Source organism: Pseudophryne corroboree, unplaced genomic scaffold, assembly GCF_028390025.1.
Source record: "Pseudophryne corroboree isolate aPseCor3 unplaced genomic scaffold, aPseCor3.hap2 scaffold_504, whole genome shotgun sequence".
NCBI lineage: Eukaryota > Metazoa > Chordata > Amphibia > Anura > Myobatrachidae > Pseudophryne > Pseudophryne corroboree.
In genome coordinates, this window is record NW_026970109.1 from 221,167 (window position 1) to 241,320 (window position 20,154).

At 50.8% G+C, this 20,154-nt stretch overlaps 1 protein-coding gene across 1 annotated transcript in view; it reads left to right on the forward strand.

The window, feature by feature from the left end:
• The first annotated feature begins 3,897 nt into the window (after positions 1-3,897).
• The window catches only part of POLR2A (RNA polymerase II subunit A), an 88,794-nt gene continuing 72,537 nt past the window's right edge, over positions 3,898-20,154 (forward strand). The window contains exons 1-4 of the mRNA XM_063953951.1: positions 3,898-4,124; positions 16,721-16,853; positions 16,947-17,083; positions 17,175-17,348. Of these exons, the coding sequence (XP_063810021.1) occupies positions 4,038-4,124; positions 16,721-16,853; positions 16,947-17,083; positions 17,175-17,348 (531 nt within the window). The 5' untranslated portion in view covers positions 3,898-4,037. The remainder of the gene's footprint in view (positions 4,125-16,720; positions 16,854-16,946; positions 17,084-17,174; positions 17,349-20,154) is intronic.

A 20,154-nucleotide genomic window follows, 5' to 3' on the forward strand; every position in this document is an offset into this window, starting at 1 on the left:
CGACCCGGACCATTTGTCCAGCAGGTCCCACTGGAAAGTTTTTGCGTGGAATCTGCCGAATGGCTTTGCTTCGTAGGAAGCTACCATTTTTCCCAGAACCCTTGTGCATTGATGCACTGAGACTTGGCTCGGTTTTAGGAGGTTCCTGACTAGCTCGGATAACTCCCTGGCTCTCTCCTCCGGGAGAAACACCTTTTTCTGAACTGTGTCCAGAATCATCCCTAGGAACAGAAGACGAGTCGTCGGAACCAGCTGCGATTTTGGAATATTGAGAATCCAACCGTGCTGTCGCAACACTACCTGAGATAGTGCTACACCGACCTCCAACTGTTCCCAGGATCTTACCCTTATCAGGAGATCGTCCAAGTAAGGGATAACTAAAACTCCCTTCCTTCGAAGGAGTTTCATCATTTCGGCCATTACCTTGGTAAAGACCCAGAGTGCCGTGGACCATCCAAACGGCAGCGTCTGAAACTGATAGTGACAGTTCTGTACCACAAACCTGAGGTACCCTTGGTGAGAAGGGTAAATTTGGACATGAAGGTGAGCATCCTTGATGTCCAGAGACACCATGTAGTCCCCTTCTCTTGAATTTGAACCTCTGTATGTAAGTGTTCAAAGATTTTAGATTTAAAATCGGTCTCACCGAGCCGTCCGGCTTCGGTACCACAACAGTGTGGAGTAATACCCCTTTCCCTGTTGCAGGAGGGGTACCTTGATTATCACCTGCTGGGAATACAGCTTGTGAATGGCTTCCAAAACTGCCTCCCTGTCTGCTTGTAAAGCCCCAGCGTCATGCTGAGGGCTTGGCAGAGGCGGGAGAGGGCTTCTGTTCCTGGGAACTGGCTGATTTCTGCAGCCGTTTCCCTCTGTCACGGGGCAGAAATGAGGAACCTTTTGCCCACGTGCCCTTATGGGAACGAAAGGACTGCGCCTGATAATACGGCGTCTTCTTATGTTGAGAGGCGACCTGGGGTAAAAACGTGGATTTCCCAGCTGTTGCCGTGGCCACCAGGTCTGAAAGACCGACCCCAAATAACTCCTCCCCTTTATAAGGCAATACTTCCATATGCCATTTGGAATCCGCATCACCTGACCACTGTCGTGTCCATAACCCTCTTCTGGCAGAAATGGACAGCGCACTTACTCTTGATGCCAGTCGGCAAATATCCCGCTGTGCATCACACATATATAGAAATGCATCTTTTAAATGCTCTACAGGCAATAATATACTGTCCCTATCTAGGGTATCAATATTTTCAGTCAGGGAATCCGACCATGCCAACCCAGCACTGCACATCCAGGCTGAGACGATTGCTGGTCGCAGTATAACACCAGTATGTGTGTAAATACATTTTAGGATACCCTCCTGCTTTCTATCAGCAGGATCCTTAAGGGCAGCCATCTCAGGAGAGGGTAGAGCCCTTGTTTTGACAAGCGTGTAAGCGCTTTATCCACCCTAGGGGGTGTTTCCCAACGCACCCTAACCTCTGGCGGGAAAGGATATAATGCCAATAACTTTTTAGAAATTATCAGTTTTTAATCGGGGGAAACCCACGCTTCATCACACACCTCATTTAATCTCAGATTCAGGAAAACTACAGGTAGTTTTTCCTCACCGAACATAATACCCCTTTTTGGTGGTACTCGTATTATCAGAAATGTGTAAAACATTTTTCATTGCCTCAATCATGTAACGTGTGGCCCTACTGGAAGTCATATTTGTCTCTTCACCGTCGACACTGGAGTCAGTATCCGTGTCGGCGTCTGTATTTGCCATCTGAGGTAACGGGCGCTTTAGAGCCCCTGACGGCCTATGAGACGTCTGGACAGGCACAAGCTGAGTAGCCGGCTGTCTCATGTCAATCACTGTCTTTTGTAAAGAGCTGACACTCATGTAATTCCTTCCAGCAGTTCATCCACTCAGGTGTCGACCCCCTAGGGGGTGACATCCCTATTACAGGCAATTTGCTCCGCCTCCACATCATTTTCCTCCTCATACATGTCGACACAAACGTACCGACACAGCACACACACAGGGAATGCTCTGATAGAGGACAGGACCCCACTAGCCCTTTGGGGAGACAGAGGGAGAGTTTGCCAGCACACACCAGAGCGCTATATATATATATATATACAGGGATAACCTTATATAAGTGTTTTTCCCCTTATAGCTGCTGTATTGTTTATACTGCGCCTAATTAGTGCCCCCCTCTCTTTTTTAACCCTTTCTGTAGTGTAGTGACTGCAGGGGAGAGCCAGGGAGCTTCCCTCCAACGGAGCTGTGAGGGAAAATGGCGCCAGTGTGCTGAGGAGATAGGCTCCGCCCCTTTCTCGGTGGCCTTTTCTCCCGTTTTTCAGTGTAATCTGGCAGGGGTTAAAATTCATCCATATAGCCCTGGGGGCTATATGTGATGTATTTTCGCCAGCCAAGGTGTTTTTATTGCTGCTCAGGGCGCCCCCCCCCTAGCGCCCTGCACCCTCAGTGACCGGAGTGTGAAGTGTGCTGAGGAGCAATGGCGCACAGCTGCAGTGCTGTGCGCTACCTTGGTGAAGATAGGATGTCTTCTGCCGCCGATTTTCCGGACCTCTTCTTGCTTCTGGCTCTGTAAGGGGGCCGGCGGCGCGGCTCTGGGACCGGACTCCATGGCTGGGCCTGTGTTCGATCCCTCTGGAGCTAATGGTGTCCAGTAGCCTAAGAAGCCCAATCCACTCTGCACGCAGGTGAGTTCGCTTCTTCTCCCCTTAGTCCCTCGATGCAGTGATCCTGTTGCCAGCAGGTCTCACTGAAAATAAAAAACCTAAAACTAAACTTTCACTAAGCAGCTCAGGAGAGCCCCTAGTGTGCACCCTACTCGTTCGGGCACAAAAATCTAACTGAGGCTTGGAGGAGGGTCATAGGGGAGGAGCCAGAGCACACCAGGTAGTTCTAAAGCTTTTACTTTTGTGCCCAGTCTCCTGCGGAGCCGCTATTCCCCATGGTCCTTACGGAGTTCCCAGCATCCACTAGGACGTCAGAGAAATATATATATATCTGCTGCGATCCGGCACTCCGTGTAAGCCTTGGAAAATATCTGTCGCTGGTGCCCTCACAACGATTAATCAAATAGCCATTCCATGGTGCGGCACTCGTGCTGGTCTCAGAAATAAATGGACCTTAGTCCTTCTTGCTTCAACGTTTCAATTTATTTAAATTGTCATCAGGAAGTGACGGATGGATGGATGGATAGATAGATAGATATATACACACACACATACATACATACATACACAAACTTTCTGACTGGAAGCCAGGCCTCGGCCACTGTCCGGTAACCGCTAGCACCAGCAATAAAATCGCGGCCTACAAGACCTCGGTGTGTCCTGAATTCCGGGCCGCCTTCCAGTGTCGCTCCGCGGTACGCCTGACAAGAGCAGCCCGGGGACGACAGGCCCGGACACTACTTCCGAGAGCCCGGACTGACGATTACCGTGAGGAACGCCCGCCGGCACCCCGCAGCGCGGCCCCGATACCGGAATAGGAAACACCCAGAGAGTGGGGACGACTGAGAGCAGCCGCCACAGAACACAACGAAGCCGCAGCGCGCATGCGCGGCATCTCGTCATCGTCGTCCCCGGAACAGCGCGCATGCGCGGCATTTATACCCCTCCCGCAGTAAACAGCGCTATGACGCGTCGCCCCGCCCCCTTGGCCTCAGCCTCGTACATTTCCCATAAACACTCTTCGGTTTTGTTACGGAAATAGACGGAACTTCCCGAGCAACGCTCTCCAGGTTAATACGCATGCGCGATGACGTCGCTATCTTCCAATCACATTTGAGAACGCAACCTGTAGCCCATGCAATGCGGTACCGGAGACCCCGTGCGTAGTCTGACTATATAAAGAGGCGCAGCGAGCGGAGCTCCTCAGTCGGGCTGAGAGCGGCATCGGCGGCGGATATCTGGAGAGGGGATCCGCTGCTGGAGGTCTCGGAGAGACGGTCGCTCGCCTCTGTGTAAAGTAGATAAAGCGGAGACTCCCCGAGGGCACCGCAGACATGCACGGGCCGCCCACCGGAGACAGCGCGTGTCCGCAGCGCCTCATCAAGCGCGTGCAGTTCGGTGTGCTGGGCCCGGACGAACTGGTAGGAGAAGGGGCGGAGCGAGGGGAGGGGCTGTACCCGGAAGCTGGGACGCTGCTGCTGCTGCTGCTGTGTCTCGTACCAGTCGTAGTGGCCTTGTGTGTATATACCCCCGCACGTCACTGATAGATATATATATATATATATATATATATATACCGTATACCCCCCCCGTATACTAACTGCCCCTGCGCGGGGGGATATGAGGGGGTGGGAATCACTGGCTGGGGGGGCTAGGGAGGAAGGGGTCGCTGGTGGATATAGTTATGAGGGGGTCACTGGCGGGTGGGGAGCAGCTGGGGGGGCTAGGGAGGAAGGGGTTGCTGGTGGGGGTAGTTATGAGGGGGTCACTGGCGGGTGGGGGGGCTAGGGAGGAAGGGGTCGCTGGTGGGGATAGTTATGAGGGGGTCACTGGCGGGTGGGGAGCAGCTGGGGGGGGCTAGGGAGGAAGGGGTCGCTGGTGGCGGTGATTATGAGGGGGTCACTGGCGGGTGGGGAGCAGCTAGGGAGGAAGGGGTCGCTGGTGGGTGTAGTTATGAGGGGGTCACTGGCGGGTGGGGAGCAGCTAGGGAGGAAGGGGTCGCTGGTGGGTGTAGTTATGAGGGGGTCACTGGCGGGTGGGGAGCAGCTAGGGAGGAAGGGGTCGCTGGTGGGTGTAGTTATGAGGGGGTCACTGGCGGGTGGGGAGCAGCTAGGGAGGAAGGGGTCGCTGGTGGGTGTAGTTATGAGGGGGTCACTGGCGGGTGGGGAGCAGCTAGGGAGGAAGGGGTCGCTGGTGGGTGTAGTTATGAGGGGGTCACTGGCGGGTGGGGAGCAGCTAGGGAGGAAGGGGTCGCTGGTGGGTGTAGTTATGAGGGGGTCACTGGCGGGTGGGGAGCAGCTAGGGAGGAAGGGGTCGCTGGTGGGTGTAGTTATGAGGGGGTCACTGGCGGGTGGGGAGCAGCTAGGGAGGAAGGGGTCGCTGGTGGGTGTAGTTATGAGGGGGTCACTGGCGGGTGGGGAGCAGCTAGGGAGGAAGGGGTCGCTGGTGGGTGTAGTTATGAGGGGGTCACTGGCGGGTGGGGAGCAGCTAGGGAGGAAGGGGTCCCTGGTGGCGGTAGTTATGAGGGGGTCACTGCAGGCAGATCAGAAGATGTCATGACTAACCTGTGGTAGCACGCTGTAGACCATGTGTATGATACTGTATGTGGGTCTGATCCGCCAGATAGGACGCTATATCGTCTAGTGCGTACCCGGCTTTACCCTTCGGCCGCAGTATGTTTGGCAATATAAATATGCCCGACTAGTGGTGATGCCAGTGTCACTGGTTCAGTCAGTCGTATGCTCATGAACACAAGCTGGCGTGAGCGATATATGTGAATGTCATGTACACACCAGCAGATTCCCTAAACAATATATCATTCATCGGGCGTATGCATAATACATCGCCTAGTGTGTCTCCAGCATTACTGCCTGATCCCTGACACCCACCTCTGCCTCAGTAACGTGTCTCCCCGCCAGCTGATATACGGCTCTCCTGCGGCCTACCCTCCTCCCTCTACACCAGGCATTTGTAAATTCACTGCACACTAAACAAGATTTTAGGCACACCATCATTTTCTTTTTAAATCAAATATATAACAACATATTAAATGCACTGGCCCCCTTACAGTAATAACACATTTCCCCCCACACTAATTACACGCATTGCCCCCTTACACTAATAACACATTTCCCCCCACACTAATTACACGCATTGCCCCCTTACAGTAATAACACATTGCCCGCTTACAGTAATAACACATTGCCCCCTTACAGTAATTACACGCATTGCCCCTTACAGTAATTACACGCATTGCCCCCTTACAGTAATTACACGCATTTCCCCCTTACAGTAATTACACGCATTTCCCCCTTACAGTAATTACACGCATTTCCCCCTTACAGTAATTACACGCATTTCCCCCTTGCAGTAATAACGCATTGCCCCCTTGCAGTAATTACACGCATTGCCCCCTTGCAGTAATTACACGCATTGCCCCTTACAGTAATTACACACATTTCCCCCACAGTAATTACACGCATTGCCCCTTACAGTAATTACACGCATTGCCCCTTACAGTAATTACACACACTTACCCCACAGTAATTACACGCATTTCCCCCTTACAGTAATCACACGCATTGCCCCCTTACAGTAATCACACGCATTGCCCCCTTACAGTAATCACACGCATTGCCCCCTTACAGTAATCACACGCATTGCCCCCTTACAGTAATCACACGCATTGCCCCCTTACAGTAATCACATAATCACACGCATTGCCCCCTTACAGTAATCACATGCATTGCCCCTTTGCAGTAATTACACGCATTATCCCCCACAGTAATTACACGCATTGCCCCCTTACAGTAATAACACACATTTCCCCCACAGTAATTACACGCATTTCCCCCTTACAGTAATAACACATTGCCCCCACAGTAATTACCGCCTTGCCCCCACAGTAATTACACGCCTTGCCCCTTTACAGTAATAACACGACTTGCCCCTTTACCGTAATCACACGCATTGCCCCTTTACCGTAATCACACGCATTGCCCCCTTACAGTAATCACACGCATTGCCCCCTTACAGTAATCACACGCATTGCCCCCTTACAGTAATCACACGCATTGCCCCCTTACAGTAATCACGCATTGCCCCCTTACAGTAATCACACGCATTGCCCCCTTACAGTAATCACACGCATTGCCCCCTTTCAGTAATCACACGCATTGCCCCCTTACAGTAATCACACGCATTGCCCCCTTACAGTAATCACACGCATTGCCCCCTTACAGTAATCACACGCATTGCCCCCTTACAGTAATCACACGCATTGCCCCCTTACAGTAATCACACGCATTGCCCCCTTACAGTAATCACACGCATTGCCCCCTTACAGTAATCACACGCATTGCCCCCTTACAGTAATCACACGCATTGCCCCCTTACAGTAATCACACGCATTGCCCCCTTACAGTAATCACACGCATTGCCCCCTTACAGTAATCACACGCATTGCCCCCTTACAGTAATCACACGCATTATCCCCCACAGTAATTACACGCATTGCTCCTTAAAGTAATAACACATTTCCCCCACAGTAATTACACGCATTGCCCCCTTACAGTAATAACACATTTCCCCCACAGTAATTACACGCATTGCCCCCTTACAGTGATAACACGCCTTGCCCCTTTACAGTAATAACACATTTCCCCCCACAGTCATTACACGCATTGCCCCCTTAGAGTAATCACACGCATTGCCCCCTTAGAGTAATCACACGCATTGCCCCCTTAGAGTAATCACACGCATTGCCCCCTTAGAGTAATCACACGCATTGCCCCCTTAGAGTAATTACACGCATTGCCCCCTTGTAGTAATTACACGCATTGCCCCCTTGTAGTAATTACACGCATTGCCCCCTTGTAGTAATTACACGCGTTGCCCCCTTGTAGTAATTACACGCGTTGCCCCCTTGTAGTAATTACACTCGTTGCCCCCTTGTAGTAATTACACGCGTTGCCCCCTTGTAGTAATTACACGCGTTGCCCCCTTGTAGTAATTACACGCGTTGCCCCCTTGTAGTAATTACACGCGTTGCCCCCTTGTAGTAATTACACGCGTTGCCCCCTTGTAGTAATTACACGCGTTGCCCCCTTGTAGTAATTACACGCGTTGCCCCCTTGTAGTAATTACACGCGTTGCCCCCTTGTAGTAATTACACGCGTTGCCCCCTTGTAGTAATTACACGCGTTGCCCCCTTGTAGTAATTACACGCGTTGCCCCCTTGTAGTAATTACACGCGTTGCCCCCTTGTAGTAATTACACGCGTTGCCCCCTTGTAGTAATTACACGCGTTGCCCCCTTGTAGTAATTACACGCATTGCCCCCTTGTAGTAATTACACGCATTGCCCCCTTGTAGTAATTACACGCATTGCCCCCTTGTAGTAATTACACGCATTGCCCCCTTGTAGTAATTACACGCATTGCCCCCTTGTAGTAATTACACGCATTGCCCCCTTGTAGTAATTACACGCTGTCATGACTGAGGTTTTTGTGAACCCGGTGTAGTGAAGTCTGTGCGGGCGACTGGAGGATTATGTGAATACTACCACTGACCTGGTTTGGAAATTCTGTGGACTCTGTGTTTCCTCCGGTGACTGGGAAGAGGAACCGCAGCAGAGATGGCCGAATCTAGGTTCTCCTCATGCAGGATTAGGTCGGCAGACAGGAGGCATGCTGAAGGTCTCCTGAAAGACAGAACTGGAAAGGCACTGATGAATCAGTGAAGAATACCAGGTATAATTGTGCTAAAGGGCACGGGGTGCTTGGAGACACTGAGGTGCTTGCGGACACTGAGGTGCTTGCGGACACTGAGGTGCTTGCGGACACTGAGGTGCTTGCGGACACTGAGGTGCTTGCGGACACTGAGGTGCTTGCGGACACTGAGGTGCGTGGAGGCACTGGGGTGCGTAGAGACACTGGGGTGCGTAGGGGTGCTGAGGCACGGAGGTGCTGGAAGCACGGAGGTGCTGTGGCACGGAGGTGCTGTGGCACGGAGGTGCTGTGGCACGGAGGTGCTGTGGCACGGAGGTACTGAGGCACGGAGGTACTGAGGCACGGAGGTGCTGAGGCACTGAGGTGCTGAGTCACGGAGATGCTGAGGTGCTGGAAGCACGGAGGTACTGAGGCACGGAGGTACTGAGGCACGAAGATGCTGGAAGCACGGAGGTGCTGAGGCACGGAGGTACTGAGGCACGGAAGTACTGAGGCACGGGGGTGCTGGAAGCACGGAGGTACTGAGGCACTGAGATGCTGGAAGCACGGAGGTGCTGAGGCACGGAGGTACTGAGGCACGAAGATGCTGGAAGCACGGAGGTACTGAGGCACGGAGATGCTGGAAGCACGGAGGTGCTGAGGCACGGAGGTACTGAGGCACGAAGATGCTGGAAGCACGGAGGTGCTGAGGCACGGAGATGCTGGGAGCACGGAGATGCTGGGAGCACGGAGGTGCTGAGGCACGAAGATGCTGGAAGCACGGAGGTGCTGAGGCACGGAGATGCTGAGGCACGGAGATGCTGAGGCACGGAGGTGCTGGGAGCACGGAGGTGCTGAGGCACGGAGATGCTGAGGCACGAGGTACTGAGCCCTGGAGATCCCAACTACAACAGCAGTAAAACTGAAACACGACAGCTGTGGTTTTCAGGGGAGAACACGGAATTCAGTACTGTGCCTTTAAGACGAAACATTGCAGCTGTACCTTTACATTGAGACTCAGGGAAATGGTGAAATCCAATGGCAACACACAAGTAAACCAAACGGTAACAAGGGAGCAGAGTTTCCACAGGAACTTAGGTACAAAGGTTACCTTTAGGGAGCTCAGCTTAAGACCCACACAAGGCTGTATGTGACATAAGGAACTGGCCCAGATTACAACTCAGCCTCCTGATTTATACTTCCTGGTCCTTGATGATTGGTGGGCAGGATTAGGTGATGTCACTGTCATGTGACTACTCTAGCCAAGGCTGTGATGTAGAATGAGGCCTAGCAGGCCAAGAGAACACTGAAGCCTGGACTTCTGCAAAACACAGGATGCTTGCTTTTAGATTACTGAATTCAGCCTCACACAGGAGATCACCACAGGTGGAGCTGATTACCTATTACCTCTCAGGCAGAGAACTCAGGAAAACTGACAAGCTGTTTAACTCCGTGAGTGAAAAGACACAGGATCCAGGACAGATGGCAGGGGTAAGTCACCAAATATAAAACCTACAGTCAGGATTGTGACAGTATCCCCCTCTTCAAGGGTGGACTCCGGACACCCATCTTGAATCTTAGAGGAACTTGAGAAATTCATACAGAAGAATTTAGGACCTTCGTTGATGCAGATTCCAAAGGTTTAGGACTAAATTCTTTAACTACAGCGTTACTGAAAGTCTGTAAGTCATGGAACACAGGATCATTACTCTCAAAGAGCATGTTGGCCCACTCCAAAGCTCTTCCTCTGAATGCCAGGAACAGATATCGAGTAACGTTGGAAAGAGTTACTGCACCTGAAGGATCAGACTCCATCCGAGAGAGAAATTGTTCAACCAGAGCGGCATATTGCAATAAATCTCCATCAAAGTAAATAGGTGGAAAACCATCAGACGAAAGCTTAGAGGATGAAACTGAAGAAAGCTTTGGCTGGACGAGTAGGACTGGATTGGATCCGAGGATACTTGGATTGGCTGGAGCCAAAGGAGACGGACCAGGCTGGTCCTGGAGTATTGCTGGACCGGCTGGAACCGGGACGGACTGACCAGGCTGGGCCTGGAGTATTGCTGGACCGGCTGGAACCGGGACGGACTGACCAGGCAGGGCCTGGAATATTGCTGGACCGGCTGGAACCGGGACGGGCTGAGCCCTTTCTTCACAGGGCTGGGCTGAGGCAAGAGCCCCCACTTCACGGGGCTGGGCTGAGGCAAGAGCCCCCACTTCACGGGGCTGGGCTGAGGCAAGAGCCCCCTCTTCACGGGGCTGGGCTGAGGCAAGAGCCCCCTCTTCACGGGGCTGGGCAGCACTCTGTAGAATCTCTGGCTGGGCAGCACTCTGTAGAATCTCTCGCTGGGCAGCACTCTGTAGAATCTCTCGCTGGGCAGCACTCTGTAGAATCTCTCGCTGGGCAGCACTCTGTAGAATCTCTGGCTGGGCAGCACTCTGTAGAATCTCTGGCTGGGCAGCACTCTGTAGAATCTCTGGCTGGGCAGCACTCTGTAGAATCTCTGGCTGGGCAGCACTCTGTAGACTCTCTGGCTGGGCAGCACTCTGTAGACTCACTGGCTGGGCAGCACTCTGTAGACTCACTGGCTGGGCAGCACTCTGTAGACTCACTGGCTGGGCAGCACTCTGTAGACTCACTGGCTGGGCAGCACTCTGTAGACTCACTGGCTGGGCAGCACTCTGTAGACTCACTGGCTGGGCAGCACTCTGTAGACTCACTGGCTGGGCAGCACTCTGAAGACTCTCTGGGGCTGGACGCTCTGAAGACGCCCCTCCTGGGGCTGGACGCTCTGAAGACACCCCTCCTGGGGCTGGATGCTCTGAAAACGCCCCTCCTGGGTCTGTGGACACGGACTCCTCTGTGACTGTAAATGGCTTGAACATTCTTCTCTGGACACCCAACTTGGGATAAGGTCTTTTAACCACCGGACCCCAGTCATAAATTTGAGTCTCTCTCAGAAGAGTAGCCTTCTTGATACCCCCGTCAGCAGCAGAAGAATCGGATACTGTGGATGACTTGTAGACATGAGCACTATGATACTGAGATTTGTCACTATTACCTGGCTTGCGAAGAATGCAGTCTTTAACAAAATGACCAGAATTTCCACAGTAAAGACAGAGATGTAGCTCCTTACGCCGCTGACGTTCAGCTTCAGAGAGCTTGGGCCGTGGATAGCTCTGATGAAAAACTTTCCCTTGCGCAGAGGAAGAGACTCTATTAACTGGATGGGACAAAACAGGATCAACAACGTTGGTAGTATTCCTGAGGAGATCAGGCATCACAGAGAGAATACTAGACAAAAGTTCTTGTAACTGTAGTAACATCTGGTAGAAAATCTGCAGTTGGTCAGGAGTCTTAGAGCAGAAGGTCATAGAATCTCTGGAGGACGAATTCCGCTGCAGACACTGTGACAATCGATGCTGAGTCGACTCCAGACCTTCCAAGCGTCCTGCAATATTGCTTAGGAGGTCATGCGTCAGACTAACACTTTCGGCCGGGTCCATGTGGCCAGTTCCTACTGTCATGACTGAGGTTTTTGTGAACCCGGTGTAGTGAAGTCTGTGCGGGCGACTGGAGGATTATGTGAATACTACCACTGACCTGGTTTGGAAATTCTGTGGACTCTGGGTTTCCTCCGGTGACTGGGAAGAGGAACCGCAGCAGAGATGGCCGAATCTAGGTTCTCCTCATGCAGGATTAGGTCGGCAGACAGGAGGCATGCTGAAGGTCTCCTGAAAGACAGAACTGGAAAGGCACTGATGAATCAGTGAAGAATACCAGGTATAATTGTGCTAAAGGGCACGGGGTGCTTGGAGACACTGAGGTGCTTGCGGACACTGAGGTGCTTGCGGACACTGAGGTGCTTGCGGACACTGAGGTGCTTGCGGACACTGAGGTGCTTGGAGGCACTGAGGTGCGTGGAGGCACTGGGGTGCGTGGAGGCACTGGGGTGCGTAGAGACACTGGGGTGCGTAGGGGTGCTGAGGCACGGAGGTGCTGGAAGCATGGAGATGCTGTGGCACGGAGGTACTGAGGCACGGAGGTGCTGTGGCACGGAGGTGCTGTGGCACGGAGGTGCTGTGGCACGGAGGTACTGAGGCACGGAGGTACTGAGGCACTGAGGTGCTGAGTCACGGAGATGCTGAGGTGCTGGAAGCACGGAGGTACTGAGGCACGGAGGTACTGAGGCACGAAGATGCTGGAAGCACGGAGGTGCTGAGGCACGGAGGTACTGAGGCACGGAAGTACTGAGGCACGGGGGTGCTGGAAGCACGGAGGTACTGAGGCACGGAGATGCTGGAAGCACGGAGGTGCTGAGGCACGGAGGTACTGAGGCACGAAGATGCTGGAAGCACGGAGGTACTGAGGCACGGAGATGCTGGAAGCACGGAGGTGCTGAGGCACGGAGGTGCTGAGGCACGAAGATGCTGGAAGCACGGAGGTGCTGAGGCACGGAGATGCTGGAGGCACGGAGATGCTGGGAGCACGGAGGTGCTGGGAGCACGGAGGTGCTGAGGCACGAAGATGCTGGAAGCACGGAGGTGCTGAGGCACGGAGGTGCTGAGGCACGGAGATGCTGAGGCACGGAGATGCTGAGGCACGGAGGTGCTGGGAGCACGGAGGTGCTGGGAGCACGGAGGTGCTGAGGCACGGAGATGCTGAGGCACGAGGTACTGAGCCCTGGAGATCCCAACTACAACAGCAGTAAAACTGAAACACGACAGCTGTGGTTTTCAGGGGAGAACACGGAATTCAGTACTGTGCCTTTAAGACGAAACATTGCAGCTGTACCTTTACATTGAGACTCAGGGAAATGGTGAAATCCAATGGCAACACACAAGTAAACCAAACGGTAACAAGGGAGCAGAGTTTCCACAGGAACTTAGGTACAAAGGTTACCTTTAGGGAGCTCAGCTTAAGACCCACACAAGGCTGTATGTGACATAAGGAACTGGCCCAGATTACAACTCAGCCTCCTGATTTATACTTCCTGGTCCTTGATGATTGGTGGGCAGGATTAGGTGATGTCACTGTCATGTGACTACTCTAGCCAAGGCTGTGATGTAGAATGAGGCCTAGCAGGCCAAGAGAACACTGAAGCCTGGACTTCTGCAAAACACAGGATGCTTGCTTTTAGATTACTGAATTCAGCCTCACACAGGAGATCACCACAGGTGGAGCTGATTACCTATTACCTCTCAGGCAGAGAACTCAGGAAAACTGACAAGCTGTTTAACTCCGTGAGTGAAAAGACACAGGATCCAGGACAGATGGCAGGGGTAAGTCACCAAATATAAAACCTACAGTCAGGATTGTGACACACGCATTGCCCCCTTGTAGTAATTACACGCATTGCCCCCTTGTAGTAATTACACGCATTGCCCCCTTGTAGTAATTACACGCATTGCCCCCTTACAGTAATTACACGCATTGCCCCCTTACAGTAATCACACGCATTGCCCCCTTACAGTAATCACACGCATTGCCCCCTTACAGTAATCACACGCATTGCCCCCTTACAGTAATCACACGCATTGCCCCCTTACAGTAATCACACGCATTGCCCCCTTACAGTAATCACACGCATTGCCCCTTTGCAGTAATAACACGCATTATCCCCCACAGTAATTACACACACTGCCCCCTTTACAGCAATAACACGCCTTGCCCCTTTCCAGTAATAACACGCCTTGCCCCCTTACAGTAATAACACATTTCCCCCACAGTAATAACACATTTCCCCCACAGTAATTACACACACTGCCCCCTTTACAGTAATCACACGCCTTGCCCCCCTTACAGTAATCACACGCATTGCCCCCTTACAGTAATCACACGCCTTGCCCCCTTACAGTAATCACACGCCTTGCCCCCTTACAGTAATCACACGCATTGCCCCCTTACAGTAATCACACGCATTGCCCCCTTACAGTAATCACACGCATTGCCCCCTTACAGTAATCACACGCATTGCCCCTTTGCAGTAATAACACGCATTATCCCCCACAGTAATTACACACACTGCCCCCTTTACAGCAATAACACGCCTTGCCCCTTTCCAGTAATAACACGCCTTGCCCCCTTACAGTAATAACACATTTCCCCCACAGTAATAACACATTTCCCCCACAGTAATTACACACACTGCCCCCTTTACAGTAATCACACGCCTTGCCCCCCTTACAGTAATCACACGCATTGCCCCCTTACAGTAATCACACGCCTTGCCCCCTTACAGTAATCACACGCCTTGCCCCCTTACAGTAATCACACGCCTTGCCCCCTTACAGTAATCACACGCCTTGCCCCCTTACAGTAATCACACGCCTTGCCCCCTTACAGTAATCACACGCATTGCCCCCTTACAGTAATCACACGCATTGCCCCCTTACAGTAATCACACGCATTGCCCCTTTGCAGTAATTACACGCATTATCCCCCACAGTAATTACACACACTGCCCCCTTTACAGTAATAACACGCCTTGCCCCTTTACAGTAATAACACGCCTTGCCCCCTTACAGTAATAACACATTTCCCCCACAGTAATTACACACACTGCCCCCTTTACAGTAATCACATGCATTGCCCCCTAACAGTAATCACACGCATTGCCCCCTTACAGTAATCACACGCATTGCCCCCTTACAGTAATAACACATTTCCCCCACAGTAATTACACGCATTGCCCCCTTACAGTAATACAGGTTGAGTATCCCATATCCAAATATTCCGAAATACGGAATATTCTGAAATACGGACTTTTTTGAGTGAGAGTGAGATAGTGAAATCTTTGTTTTTTGATGGCTCAATGTACACAAACTTTGTTTAATACACAAAGTTATAAAAAATATTGGCTAAAATTACCTTCAGGCTGGGTGTATATGTAACATAAATGCATTCTGTGCTTAGAGTTAGGTCCCATCACCATGATATCTCATTATGGTATCTAATTATTCCAAAATACGGAAAAATCCGATATCCAAAATACCTCTGGGTCCCACGCCTTGCCCCTTTACTGTAATAACACATTTCCCCCACAGTAATTACACGCATTGCCCCCTTACAGTAATAACATGCCTTGCCCCTTTACAGTAATAACACATTTCCCCCCACAGTAATCACACGCATTGCCCCCTTACAGTAATAACACATTTCCCCCTTACAGTAATCACACGCATTGCCCCTTTACCGTAATAACACATTTCCCCCCACAGTAATAACACACATTGCCCCTTACAGTAATCACACGCATTTCCCCCTTACAGTAATCACACGCATTGCCCCCTTACAGTAATCACACGCTGTGCCCCCTTGCCGTAATCGCACGCATTGTGCCCCCTTGCCGTAATCGCACGCATTGTGCCCCCTTGCCGTAATAACACATTTCCCCCCACAGTAGTTACACGCATTATGCTTATTATGTTTTATTATTGCCGGTCTGGCACGTCAGAGCTAGCGGTGCTCTCTAGTGATCTGTGATGAGGGTGTGAGGAAGCCAGGAACGGGTCCTTATGCTGTAATAACAAGCTCTTGTGGTAGAAGACCATTCACAGACGTGAACTGCAGGGTTTTATGCTGAGTTGTTTTTGGCCTTGTTTTGTGGATATTAAGGGTAGAGGAACTCCAAGCTTCAGTATTGCAGGAATGACTTGCATGGATTAAGATTGTAAACTTGCGAGCAGGGCCCTCCTACCTCCTGTGTCTCTGTAGATTGCGAGCAGGGCCCTCCTACCTCCTGTGTCTCTGTAGATTGCGAGCAGGGCCCTCCTACCTCCTGTGTCTCTGTAGATTGCGAGCAGGGCCCTCCTACCTCCTGTGTCTCTGTAGATTGCGAGCAGGGCCCTCCTACCTCCTGTGTCTCTGTAGATTGCGAGCAGGGCCCTCCTACCTCCTGTGTCTCTGTAGATTGCGAGCAGGGCCCTCCTACCTCCTGTGTCTCTGTAGATTGCGAGCAGGGCCCTCCTACCTCCTGTGTCTCTGTAGATTGCGAGCAGGGCCCTCCTACCTCCTGTGTCTCTGTAGATTGCGAGCAGGGCCCTCCTACCTCCTGTGTCTCTGTAGATTGCGAGCAGGGCCCTCCTACCTCCTGTGTCTCTGTAGATTGCGAGCAGGGCCCTCCTACCTCTGACTGTTTGTTTTTACCCAGTTTTGTCTTCTAATTGTGTCCAGTTGTAAAGCATAATGGAACTTGCTGCGCTATATAAGAAACTGTATTAAATGAAGCTGTTTAGTGTAACTGGCTCTGACCTTCATTGATGTTGGGGAAAGTCTGTAAAATGTTTGTTTTTCTGCTCTTTCAGAAACGAATGTCTGTCACAGAGGGTGGAATAAAATACCCTGAGACAACTGAGGGTGGACGCCCAAAGCTTGGGGGATTAATGGACCCTCGGCAAGGGGTGGTTGAAAGGACTGGCCGCTGTCAGACATGTGCAGGTAAAGTAGAATGTGTTGTACTATTGGCTGACATGCTGTAACAATCCCATAGGACTAGTGGTATGAAGCGTCTGTATAACTCTCTGCACACAGGAAATATGACGGAATGTCCGGGCCACTTCGGACACATTGAGCTTGCCAAGCCAGTATTCCACGTGGGCTTTCTGGTCAAGACCATGAAGGTTTTACGCTGTGTCTGTTTCTTCTGCTCCAAACTGTTGGTTGATTCGGTGAGTTCAGGTCTCTACTAGGAGCTGCTGTTCCCCTTATACAGGCTGATGGCGCTCACAGATTAATGCTATCTAACTTCTGGTCTTGCAGAATAACCCAAAAATCAAGGACATCCTGACGAAATCCAAAGGCCAGCCTAAAAAGCGCCTAACGCACGTGTACGAGCTCTGCAAGGGGAAAAACATCTGTGAGGGCGGAGAAGAGATGGACAATAAGTTTGGGGTAGAGCAGAATGAAGGCGACGAGGACATTACAAAGGAAAAGGTGAATGTGCCATTGTATATCCGTATGTCCTTTATCCAGGCCGACGGATCACAGCCAAAGGGGTTGCCGGATGTGTCCGCATCATGTATATTAGGGTGACACTACTGTATATCGTATACCAGAGGATACATTCCATATAAAGGGGGTGACGCTGCTGTATACGCTATACCGGAGGATACATTCCATATAAAGGGGGTGACGCTACTGAATACAGTATACCGGAGGATACATTCCATATAAAGGGGGTGACGCTGCTGTATATCGTATACCAGAGGATACATTCCAGTATACCGGAGGATACATTCCATATAAAGGGGGTGACGCTGCTGTATACACTATACCGGAGGATACATTCCATATAAAGGGGGTGACGCTGCTGTATACACTATACCGGAGGATACATTCCATATAAAGGGGGTGACGCTACTGTATATACCGGAGGATACATTCCATATAAAGGGGATGACGCTGCTGTATACACTATACCGGAGGATACATTCCATATAAAGGGGGTGATGCTGCTGTATATCGTATACCTGAGGATACATTCCATATAAAGGGGGTGACGCTGCTGTATATCGTATACCTGAGGATACATTCCATATAAAGGGGGTGACGCTGCTGTATATCGTATACCTGAGGATACATTCCATATAAAGGGGGTGACGCTGCTGTATACACTATACCGGAGGATACATTCCATATAAAGGGGGTGACGCTGCTGTATATCGTATACCGGAGGATACATTCCATATAAAGGGGGTGACGCTGCTGTATACACTATACCGGAGGATACACTCCATATAAAGGGGGTGACACTACTGTATATCGTATACCGGAGGATACATTCCATATAAAGGGGGTGACGCTGCTGTATACACTATACCGGAGGATACATTCCATATAAAGGGGGTGACGCTGCTGTATATCGTATACCGGAGGATACATTCCATATAAAGGGGGTGACGCTGCTGTATATCGTATACCGGAGGATACATTCCATATAAAGGGGGTGACGCTGCTGTATATCGTATACCGGAGGATACATTCCATATAAAGCGGGTGACACTACTGTATATCGTATACCGGAGGATACATTCCATATAAAGGGGGTGACTCTGCTGTATACACTATACCGGAGGATACATTCCATATAAAGGGGGTGACGCTGCTGTATATCGTATACCGGAGGATACATTCCATATAAAGGGGGTGACTCTGCTGTATACACTATACCGGAGGATACATTCCATATAAAGGGGGTGACGCTGCTGTATATCGTATACCGGAGGATACATTCCATATAAAGGGGGTGACGCTGCTGTATATCGTATACCGGAGGATACATTCCATATAAAGGGGGTGACGCTGCTGTATACGCTATACCGGAGGATACATTCCATATAAAGCGGGTGACACTACTGTATATCGTATACCGGAGGATACATTCCATATAAAGGGGGTGACTCTGCTGTATACACTATACCGGAGGATACATTCCATATAAAGGGGGTGACGCTGCTGTATATCGTATACCGGAGGATACATTCCATATAAAGGGGGTGACTCTGCTGTATACACTATACCGGAGGATACATTCCATATAAAGGGGGTGACGCTGCTGTATATCGTATACCGGAGGATACATTCCATATAAAGGGGGTGACGCTGCTGTATACGCTATACCGGAGGATACATTCCATATAAAGGGGGTGACGCTGCTGTATACACTATACCGGAGGATACATTCCATATAAAGGGGGTGACGCTGCTGTATATCGTATACCGGAGGATACATTCCATATAAAGGGGGTGACGCTGCTGTATACACTATACCGGAGGATACATTCCATATAAAGGGGGTGACGCTACTGTATATACCGGAGGATACATTCCATATAAAGGGGGTGACGCTGCTGTATACACTATACCGGAGGATACATTCCATATAAAGGGGGTGACGCTGCTGTATACGCTATACCGGAGGATACATTCCATATAAAGGGGGTGACGCTACTGTATATACCGGAGGATACATTCCATATAAAGGGGGTGACGCTGCTGTATACACTATACCGGAGGATACATTCCATATAAAGGGGGTGACGCTGCTGTATATCGTATACCGGAGGATACATTCCATATAAAGGGGGTGACGCTGCTGTATATACCGGAGGATACATTCCATATAAAGGGGGTGACGCTACTGTATATACCGGAGGATACATTCCATATAAAGGGGGTGACGCTACTGTATATACCGGAGGATACATTCCATATAAAGGGGGTGACGCTACTGTATATACCGGAGGATACATTCCATATAAAGGGGGTGACGCTACTGTATATACCGGAGGATACATTCCATATAAAGGGGGTGACGCTGCTGTATACACTATACCGGAGGATACATTCCATATAAAGGGGGTGACGCTGCTGTATACACTATACCAGAGGATACATTCCATATAAAGGGGGTGATGCTGCTGTATACACTATACCGGAGGATACACTCCATATAAAGGGGGTGATGCTACTGTATGTCTTATCCTGGTGGATACATTTCATATAAAGGGGGTGACTCTACTGTATATCGTATACCAGAGGATACATTCCATATAAAGGGGGAGACGCTGCTGTATATCGTATACCGGAGGATACATTCCATATAAAGGGGGTGACACTACTGTATACACTATACCGGAGGATACATTTCATATAAAGGGGGTGACACTGCTGTATACCGGAGGATACATTCCATATAAAGGGGGTGACGCTGCTGTATACACTATACCGGAGGATACAT